The following is an 11120-nucleotide window of genomic DNA, read 5'->3' on the forward strand; positions in this document are numbered from 1 at the left end:
AATGTGATCATTTTCATGGGTAATAAAAATCATATTCATTGTTGCAAGTGGATGAATAGTAAGCCCTCCTTTGTTTGGTGTATACATTATTTCAAATAGTTTTTCTCATAACTTAAAAAAAGTACTAAAACCAAAGTAATAATAAGAAAGATTTGTAGGGAAATATGTCGTTTCTTATTGTTCCCCTTTTTGTAAGTCCTTGCTCCTCTAATGTTTTTAAAAACATATCTATGCCTAGTGATTAAGAAATGACAATTGTATATAAATCACCCTTATTTTGTTCATGTATTTTAATAACGTTTATATTTTATTATATCGCAGCAAGATCTTGTATGTTTTCAGTACAAATAAAGAACTGATATGCTGTTTTTATTTTATGTTTGGCTTCTATAACATATTATGCAATAATTATAGTTTTGGTGTCACTTTTACCGAAAGATGAGAACTCTGGAACCTCTCTGGCGTCGCTGCCTACTTACTAGGGATTTTATTTTGAAAAATGCGAAAGGAAGTGCTGTTATGTGTATAAGTCGTTGGGCTTTTCGTTTGCACAACGCCACAGGTAGCCTAAATGTTCTTAGCGTACAAGCTTTAGTAAGATAAAGGGTGAAGGTATGTTAAAGTTGTTTTTAATATAACAAGAAAATAAAGTTATGCGTTGTCGGCAGGATTCGAACCTGCGCGGGGAGACCCCAATGGATTTCTAGTCCATCGCCTTAACCACTCGGCCACGACAACTCATGACATAACCTCTGTCTCCAGTTCTGTAATATTATTATCACAGCGCGTCTTCACATAGGAAGTGTTATCTTTAAAAAGTCCCTCTGCATTGTTTAGGAGTGTATCAGCAAATAATAAGTGTGTGTGTGTGTAAGAAAAGAAAGTACATGCTCGCTAAGCTAAATCAAATAGAGGAAACAGGCGGCTAAAGGTTTCGTTTCTTGTTAGATATGATTTACATTTGGAGTGAAGGTGGTTTCCCAGCGTACCTGAAACCACCAAGCGTCATGGAGCTCATGTTGCTCATGAAGCTTGACCTGAGATGATGCAGCTCAGCTGACGACACAACATCAGGATGGAAAAGATGCATCTCGTTACTTTGATTACAGAGGAATACAAGTAGCAGCACTGTAAACAGTGGGGCACAAATACAAACAGGCATCGTTGTATTTTATTGTAGTTTATTTTTAAGTTCTTTGCATGAAGAATAGTTTTAAAGATCTATACAAACAAATTTGAACAGATTTGAAATATATATATATTTGACTTATTCCTGCATTTTACTCACTATTACATGAATGTGTTAAGTCTTAAGTATAGTATATACAAAGCCTTTGAATCTTGAACCTGAAAACTTCAATTTCACCTGAATGTTAAAAAAGCGAGGAGAAACCAGCGTCATAGAAGCCATGACTTAAAAATGACCAGTATCTTCATAACCCACCATCTTACAGACATACCACTTTACAGAAACCTTTCAGTCCTTCTTTTCATAGGTCATAAGCAAACTCTGTCGTCCTCAGTTCGTTCTTTACTTTCATATTCTTTACATTTAGTTTAAAGCGGAATCCAATCAAGACTGGAAGACAAGCTTGGAGCCGTTTGACAATAAAATGTGTGTGTATATATATATATATATATATATATATATATATAAACAACCCAGAGAGTAATGGTGTCTAAAGCTCGTATGAGCTTCAAATACTTTTTCAGTTCCTGTTTTGAAAAGCTCAGTTCTCCTTTTTGTTTCCACCGTGACATGCGATGAAACAGAGAGAGTAAAGATATGTGGGATAAAGACCTGTCTGGGGACATGTCTAAGAGGAGATCAATGAAAAGGTAAAACTGGAAGAGTGTGTCGACCGCTCCCTCTCAAACTAACAAAGAGTTGAATTTCACATAATTGTCCCTCCTGACTTCCTCACAGACGAGTTGAGGCTTGTTTAAAGCCGAGTCGACTGCCAGGACACACCTTCTTGTTGTTTTGTTACCAGTAAGGATTCAACCGTTTATATATATGATATATAAACGGTTAAAAAATAATATAGTTTCATTTAGTTTTTTAAATTCACCTCAAAACTTGCTAAAAAGCCTGAAGTTGTTCTGCTCAGTGCTGACTTCTTATCTTACCATCAGTGCCCCCGCCTCCTCCTGTCTGTCTTCCACAGATAGACAGGATCTGTTCGGGGCTCGAACCGCCGACCTTTTCGATACCCGGTGCACCTCCCGAGCCCCGGCGACCAGCTCCACATCCAGTCTCTCTCCGGGAGACGAAGACCCCGCTCTGTGTCCGCAAGCTGCACAGCTTCTGAAGACTTTTCTACAAATTGGTCGTTGTCCTGCTTGGCTGGACATTTGAAAGGGTTCATGTAATATAATTTAAATGATGAATGAATGAAACATCACACACACTGTTGGCCATCGGGAGCAGGGGCCGGGGATCGAACCCCCGACCGTCCATCCACTGGACTGACCGCTCTACCTCGTGATTAAATATCGTCTGATTAAATGTTTGCAGGGACGAGGCTTCACGGGAATGTGCAGCTGAGGTTGCAGGAGCTCCTCCTGCTCACGCTGTCCGAACCTTCTGCCTCATTTCAAAGACACACGCAGAAAGAAAGACGCCATCTTCTCCTGATACTTCTCCTGCAGTTTCTGCGTCATCTCCGTCCTCGGGACGTATGGGTATTTGACGGGGGATGAAACTTTAGGTCCCAAAGTATAGATCAACTTTAAGTCCTTTTCGTTCAGCGTTTTGTTCGAATCCAACAAAGTTTCTTTTGTTGTTTTCCTGTTTCTGTCCCTGATGATATTCTTCAAACTGCACTGTGAGACACGTGAAAACACATTTAGACAGGACTGAACAAGACATACATGTGACTCAGCAGGTACACAGAAGCAACGGATCAGTGAGAGCAGCCGTGTGTGAGTGTACTCAAGGTCAATGCTGAGTGTGTGAGTGTACTCAAGGTCAATGCTGAGTGTGTGAGTGTACTCAAGGTCAATGCTGAGTGTGTGAGTGTACTCAAGGTCAATGCTGAGTGTGTGAGTGTACTCAAGGTCAATGCTGAGTGTGTGAGTGTACTCAAGGTCAATGCTGAGTGTGTGAGTGTACTCAAGGTCAATGCTGAGTGTGTGAGTGTACTCAAGGTCAATGCTGAGTGTGTGACTGTAAACAAAGTAAATGCTGAGTGTGTGACTCACGTAGCTGATGAGGAATATCAGAAGTGCAAGAAGCAGCACGACTGAAGCGAAGACCACCAGGTAAGTGTCTGTCATCAGATCTTCTGCGGGATCTTCTGCGGGACAATCTGGAGGTCAAACAGAAAGGTACTCAAGTTCAAACCTGCATGAACTTCATCACATGATAAGAACTTTATTGATTCCACGTAGAGTCTAAAAACACAGATACAGACGTGTCCATGATGGATAAGAAGTGGTGGTTATGAACATTGAACAGCTTCAGTGTCGGAGAGTTGAAGCACGTTTAACACAAAACAGGCAGAAAAGTGTGTTAAATATATTATAAATACTAAAAAGGCAGCTAGCCGAAGCCTAACGATTTAATGTATACATCACGCAGCTGTTTTATTTCATGTATAATCTGAAAGTCAGTGAGAAAATACATTGTTTTAGTAAAAGTTGTGTGTTTGTGCAGCTTTAAATGAATAAATGTTGTCTTAGTTTTACATTCATGCGATGAGTTCATAGAACTTATTTTTAAATATAAAAACGACATGTTTTACACTTTACTCCTTTAATGCCATGAAGTACTTCCTGAATCCAGAACCCATTTCAAACTGTAAGACTCAGCTGTCTTTGCCTCAGGCGGGGGAGCGCCGCTCTTACCTGTCACAGTGAGGCGCACCTGCCCCTCCCGGTTCTGCTGCCCCACAGGCGCCGCCAGGTGACACATGTACATGCCGCTGTCACCGCAGGTCACATTGCGCAGGAAGATGTTGCAGGACTCGCCCAGCAGCTCCACCTCTCGCTCCACGCCGATGTACCATTGCGTCGGGCCGCTGGGGAGGTCTTTGGTCAACAGGCCCGAGAGACGCGGCGACGGAGCTTCGCCGACCTGCAGCAGCATCAGGACGGAGTCAGACTCATGCAAACTGTGATCTCATCAACACATCCTACACTTTATTATTCATTTACTCTTATTTTAAGTTACTTCAGTTTAAATAATTGTTTATTGGTTTTACATGTGCTCTTTAAATAAACGTATACAAAGTATCTACAGGAACATTAAAGCTCTCACACGTATAATATGAAGAATATAATATTCTAGAATAAGGAAACACTTTGCAGAATGAGTACTTTTAGTTTAGGTACATCTTGCCGATGTGCTTTAACTTAAAATAACATTACTAAATATTCAAATGTAAAGATGCAGACGTGCAGTTTTACCTTGTACCACCTGACCGCGATGTACTGGACACCAGGCTTGGATTTAGTGGTGCATTCAAGAGCGGAGTTTGTACCCGACACAGATTTAATCTCCAAAATGTCCCCGTGGACGGGCCGGCCCACAGCCCGGTCCACACCTGCACACAAGAATACAGTTTATTATCTATATCTATAAAACCTTCAGTACAGGATGTGCCACATGATAAGATGTTGTATTGTTCTTATCTTTATTACTTTACTATTACAATCCTTTCTTTACATGATCTGTTATTTCTTTACTTTATTTAGCCTCATAAATCATCTTCATGTTTTTAATTAATGATTCACAAGATCAATGAATACATCGGACGTCTCTTCCTGTTCGCTAACAAACATGTCCTTGTTTCTTCTCCTCGCTTTGTTTCCACATAAGGACATGGATTACATTTCAACTTCTTCTTCTGTGGTTTTTAGAAATTACATATCCTTGTACTGCAAGTAAAACATTATGAACCTGAAATGTCTTAAGAAAAAAAGCAGCAAGTTGAACAACATTAAGCCTCATGTGATAATGTGTGTCACCACGTACAGATCAGTGTCTACAACACATGTACTCACAGGCATCTGGAACACGCTTTTACTTTATGATCAAAACAAATCATTTTGATCCGAGATTCATCCAAAAATGTTTATTTCATACTTCCGGTAGTTCCGCCCTCGAGACCAAACGGATACAAAGTTATTTGAATTTAGTGAAGTAAACAAACTAAAACATAAAACACAAACACTTGTCTAAGAAAGAAAACCGATTGTATCTGCACATATAGTTGTACACCGTGTTTCACCGTGCAGCCCTGAGACACCAGGTCTGTATTATGGTCTGTAGTTTGTATTTTTAATATATCATGCATAATTGATGCAATGCACTCATATTTTAGATAAATGCATTAAGGCTGACGTGAAATAGGTTTTAAAAATAAGTACTCACACAGTAGCATGAGCAGCACAAGGTGGAGACCAGCAGACATGTTGAGGTGCTTTCAGCGGGATGCAGCTCGTCAACATCAGTCAGTTTATAAAGGCGAAGCATTTCCAAAGAAACGAAACCGAAGGGAGCTCTTCCGCGAGGGCGGCGGCGCGTGTCTGTCAGCGCGTGTGTGTCAGCGCGTGTGTGTCAGTGTTAAGCGCTTATCGCCACATCAGGAAACACATGACTACCTCTGCAAGATGAATTCACACATTTTCGTCGAATGCATCCTTTTAGGTGAGAAACTTAATGCAGGTTATATAGTCAGTGATTAAATATTATTATGTTTTACGGTGTAAACTAGCTAGTAGGTCTATAGCCTACCTATTATTGCTTCGGTGCTCTGACAGTGACGCCAAACTACATTAACAAAATCGGCGATTAAATGTAAATATTAATAATTATCATTTTTATAACATACAAATGCCTCAAAGAGCTAAGTGCATGCACGTTATTAACATTCGGTGTTTATCGGCACGAGTTACTACGCAGATTTCAACTTCTCAAAAGCAATCTATGCTTCTCCCCCTATTAGTTACACAATATTTAAAATAAATAATTGCAATATGGAAGTTTGACATGAGCCGAATGGAAGATAAGATTCTGCAGATTTAGAAAATATGTTAAAGTCTCGCTTTACCTGCTGAAAACAATCGGCAGCAAGAGGGAATACATTAAATTGACAGATTTTTGAATGAAGTTTAGCGTTGCTTTGTGGAAGAGAGCGGATTGAACGTTTTTATGGTGTGAATTAGAAAATAAATAGTAGAGTGCCCGTCCAGAAAGATTATTTATGTTTTTGTTTATTGTTCAGTTATGTATTTGTTATGGTTTGTGACCACTGTTAACCTTTATTTAATCATCAGGAAGTCCTCGTTATTATATTACTGAAGCAGCGTGTGGGTTTTCACCAGACTTTCCTTGCATGAGGACTGTTTCCAGAAACCATGACTCATCTTTGTATATAGTGTCTTGGAAATTCCCACTATGAGTGTTTCTTTAAGTCAGGGGTCAGCAACCTTTAAGTCAGGGGTCAGCAACCTTTAAGTCAGGGGTCAGCAACCTTTAAGTCAGGGGTCAGCAACCTTTAAGTCAGGGGTCATCAGGGGTCAGCAACCTTTAAGTCAGGGGTCACCAACTTTTACTATCTAAAGAGCCATGTTGCCTCTTCCACCAAATAAGATTTGTCTGGAGCCACAAAACATATTTGATAACACAGTTTATAGATTTAATATATAGTTATACTATATTTGTTGCATTTATGAAATTACAGAATGACAATAAAAGAAACTGTTGCTATTTTTTACCTGTTTTAACAAAGTAAACACAAACATACACTGGCATGTTCAGGCCTACTGAAATATGTTAAACACAGAACTATGCCGTCTATTTGAGTCCTCCACATATTTGTTGAATAAAATACAATGAATATAATATAAAAATGTACAAAACAATAAAAAATACAATATAAAAATGAAATGAATAAAGAAAGTAGCCCACTTTGAAATAAACAAAACGTATAGCTGCAGCCTAATATCTTAAAAAGAGTCAACATCATTGTTTAATGTATTTATTTATGTCTGTTTCAGTGTGTGTCCATCATCATGGAGGTGCTGATCATTTCTTTGGCTTTTAAACAGACACCAGCCTCACAAATGTCCCACAACACGTCTTTCAACATCGCATTTTCTGTTTGCTCATTTCTCGCCACATATCAAGCGCGCAGGTCAGCCAGCATCGTTATCAGAGAAAGCAAATGTATCTGTCGACGCAGAGTTAAACAACTTTCCTCCGAAACTTATCTTTTTTTGGTTTTATCCCCGGTTAGCACATCGAGTTAGGCGGGGGTCTGCAACTCAAGATAAGCCACCGCAGGGAAAGGCACCGCGCCCGTAGACGCAGGAGAATGTGACGCAATATTACCAAAACCAGAAAGCTGTGGAAGTCTTTTCCAGATGTTCTTCCTCATTATAGCTGTTCAGGTTTTGTTAAAATAAAAGATTAAAGTAGATTTTGGACCACGGATAGATTTAAATGGAGCGATGTTAGAAAAGGAAAACAGTGGTTTAACATCAATGTTGTATTTCTCCTGTGTGTTGACAGGATCAGCTGTTCTGGGCTTGGTGAATGCCCCCCCACAGGTGAGGGAGAACACCTCTCATTATTCCTGCTGTGAACCGACAATTCCATTCAACCAACGCTGTGAAAACACTTGGGCCATCAACGACACGGTAAAACCAGACTACTGTACCTTTTTCTTTCAAATAAAACTTCTATTTCACTTCTTATGAACAAAAATGATGTGACTTTCCTTTTTGATAAAGCTTATAGTTAGGGCTGGCTCAGTCTGTAAAGGGATATTGGGTTATATAAATACATTTGATTTGTCAGGATTAAAATCCAAATGAAGAAGTGCACTTTTATTTTAGTGTCACGTTCATGTGTAATGAACTTTATTCATCCTGAGAGATATCTTAGAATATAGATATAAGAGACTAGATCCTCTTAAAGTTGAGAGTTATTCATAAAGCATCTTAGCGGTAGGATAAGTATTATATGGATCTTTACGATAACATATAAGTGATGAACATCGGACAGATGAGACTCTGAAGATGCAGATGTTACACAGATTTAATGCAGGTGTAACCATTTGTAATCACTGCAAAAATGATAAAACACCTCGTTAAGACGCCTCGTTAAGACGCCTCGTTAAGACGCCTCGTTAAGGCGCCTCGTTAAGACGCCTCGTTAAGGCGCCTCGTTAAGACGCCTCGTTAAGACGCCTCGTTAAGACACCTCGTTAAGGCGCCTCGTTAAGACACCTCGTTAAGGCGCCTCGTTAAGACGTCTCGTTGAGACGCCTCGTTGAGACGCCTCGTTAAGACGCCTCGTTAAGACGCCTCGTTAAGGCGCCTCGTTAAGACATCTCGTTAAGACGCCTCGTTAAGACGCCTCGTTAAGACGCCTCGTTAAGACACCTCGTTAAGACACCTCGTTAAGACACCTCGTTAAGACGCCTCGTTAAGACGCCTCGTTAAGACACCTCGTTAAGACGCCTCGTTGAGACGTCTCGTTAAGACACCTCGTTAAGACGCCTCGTTAAGACACCAAGGCCGTTACACCGTAGAACAACTTATGCTGTGATTTGGTTCTGGAAGCTTCTCACATCGTCTGAAAGTCTCAGTCAGCTGAGATTTGGATCAAACCAAATGTCCATCAAAATGTTTGTCTTTTCCGTGCACTTATTATTATTCACTGTTTCCTGTTTCGTTCTTGCAGCCCTTCGCCCGCTTCTACGGTGAGATAAAAAATTTCACATCTCCGTGCAAGGAGTTCAAAGATGGACAGATGACGCTGGATCAATGCGTCAACATGAACCGTACCACCGTGTGCACAAAGGTAGGTCACGTTCTTTATTCGTAGCATCGCCACAAATGTTCCCTCGACAAAAAGCAACTTACTTTGGATCATTGGAGAAAACAAAGGTTTTGTTCTTATGAAGAGTTTCTTTTACTTACTGGATGGTTTGACGATGAACTGAAGCAGGAACATGAAGTTACTGTCGACTGTTCAGAAACTAAAATATAAACTTAATTTCCGCGTGTTTACAGGAGAATGAAATAGTTGAGGAAAGGACCCACTACATCGGCGATGAGTGCTCTGGATCTGCACTTCCATCAGAACTGGTGATCTGAAACCCTTCATCACACAAAGTGACTCAAACACATTCACGAGTTTCTGCAGACATGCTAACCTGGGTAACTGTGTTGTTTTTCTTTTGGCTGCAGTCTTGGTTGTGGCTGCTGGCTGTGCCTGTGGCTGTGGCTGCTGGCTGTGCCTGTGGGGGCCGCCGGACTTATCGGCTTCTGAAGAACCGCAATGACGTCAAAGTTCGTCCGAATGAACTCGGAGACCAGCTGTGATGCTGCTGCTCATGATGCAGGTTTCAGCGTCCTGCAGATAATACATTTCTGTGCCTTTGCTCTCTTCTCTCTGCACTTTATTAGTTTTATTTAGTAGTAATATATATATTCACTCCAAGTGTCAAACATACTTACTTTCCTAAATCGTGCACTTCTCGTATTGTTAATCACATGCACAGTGTTTACGGAAAGGGTTTTTACACGTCGTCATTTAACATGATTGCACTGGTGCGTTCTTCAGGACATCTTTATTTAGATCCGTCTGCTTTCCCCTTTCTGTGACCTACCAATAAATATAAATATATTTACATAAAACAATAATATATATATGTTTTTAGATATATCTATATAAATAATTAATATATATATGAAAAATAAATATATATATTGTTTATGTTTATATTTATATATAAAGACGAGTAAACAACTTTTGTTGTGAGAGTTGAAGAAGGCAGCACTGACGAACTGGAGTTTCTTTTATTAAATGGTAGATTGCAGAGTTCACTCGGGGACAGAAGGGATTCTCAGTGTCATCACGGACGGGAGGAAAAAGGGATGTTAGGTGTTTGTTACAAAACATAACTTCCAGTTCGGTTCATCTGTCGTCTAAATTAACTTTGAGGAACGCCAAAGATGTCGGAGCAGGAAAAAAAAACATCGGATTGGAAAACTGAGCACAAATAAACGCAGCCAGTAAAAGTTTTCATGAATCTCACTGAGTTTCAAAGAGTCCTGAAAGAAATCGCTCAAAAGTCGGAAACTGCAGCAGACGTGTTGAACGGTTGTGAAGCTAAACGCTTCGGCACTTTATCGAGCTTCTAATCTCGTTCAGCTGCAAAGTGTTTGTGTCCGGCGGACTTTATCTGAGCTGCTAACGGAGATTAAGTTATTGGTTCCTCTGTATATAATATCTCATTCATTTATACGCTTCAAACATGTATTAAGATAAACGTTTGCACTTTCTCCATCTTTGTTTCTCGTCAGCGTCTCCTGCTGACACTTAATAATAGTCCGGTACGTTTAAAGAAACTCATCGTTTGTCCCACAAAAACATTTCGTCCAATTCAACAACTTCCTGAGGACCAGTACCGGTCCGCGGACCGGTGGTTGGGGACCACTGTCTTATATAACCGACATTATGAATCTCTTTCGGACCTCCACTCACTCGTATCCCACTTGTTGAAGATATTAAACGTCTGACTCCCCTCTAGTCGAGCCAACGAGTGAAAGAAGTAAGAAGTTACATTTTCTCAACATAAATATTGGACGTCCTCTTTGAAAATCATGCATTTAGGGATTATTAATCTCTAGAAGTGTAAAAGATCTGTTATTTTTATCTGTCAGGATCACAGATTGGGTTTTTAATTTAAGAGTTTAAGATCGTTCCTGCTTCACGACTGCCTTTTTTAAAGCCGATCAACTCTCTAAAGCATTAATGGACAGATGCTCTGCTGCTGTTTTATCACCAGTAATAAAGCTCCACAGTCACGCTGGATTAGTAAAGGGATAAGACCACTACACTACTGTGAACTGTGTACTCATGAAGGTGCTGAGTTTGTCTTGGGCTTGACAGACGACATGTTTGCTGCAATCTGTTGTATTAGCTTTTTATATTTCAAAATAAATGTATTTTTTACCAAAGAAGCGAGTTCTCAAAGTCCAAAACCTTCTGCCTGGAGATCCTGTACGAGTGTGAGAACTACTGCGCGTGAAGCAGCACCGAATGTTATGTCTGTGTCTTCGTATGCCATGAAATCTGTTCAAATCTGTATTTTAACTGA

At 40.0% G+C, this 11120-nt stretch overlaps 1 protein-coding gene and 1 non-coding gene across 3 annotated transcripts; both read right to left on the bottom strand.

Annotated features, from left to right (window-relative positions):
* Positions 1 to 656: 656 nt before the first annotated feature.
* Positions 657 to 738, bottom strand: trnas-aga (transfer RNA serine (anticodon AGA)). The gene has a single exon. It is a non-coding gene; the product is annotated as a tRNA-Ser (tRNA).
* A 426-nt stretch (positions 739 to 1164) lies between these two features.
* Positions 1165 to 5532, bottom strand: LOC115021421 (CD83 antigen). 2 transcript variants are annotated; one of them, XM_029451879.1, is made up of 5 exons: positions 5378 to 5532; positions 4411 to 4547; positions 3850 to 4078; positions 3205 to 3311; positions 1165 to 2821 (listed from the first exon to the last, which is right to left on the bottom strand). In XM_029451879.1, the coding sequence occupies exons 1-5, from the start codon at positions 5415 to 5417 to the stop codon at positions 2708 to 2710; spliced, it is 627 nt and encodes a 208-aa protein (XP_029307739.1). In that variant the 5' UTR covers positions 5418 to 5532; the 3' UTR covers positions 1165 to 2707. The 2 variants fall into 2 exon arrangements, with proteins under 2 accessions (XP_029307739.1, XP_029307738.1); XM_029451878.1 differs by having other exon boundaries at positions 1165 to 2826.
* Between the last annotated feature and the right edge of the window lie 5588 nt (positions 5533 to 11120).

This window comes from Cottoperca gobio, chromosome 16 (genome assembly GCF_900634415.1).
Source record: "Cottoperca gobio chromosome 16, fCotGob3.1, whole genome shotgun sequence".
In the NCBI taxonomy this organism is placed as follows: domain Eukaryota; kingdom Metazoa; phylum Chordata; class Actinopteri; order Perciformes; family Bovichtidae; genus Cottoperca; species Cottoperca gobio.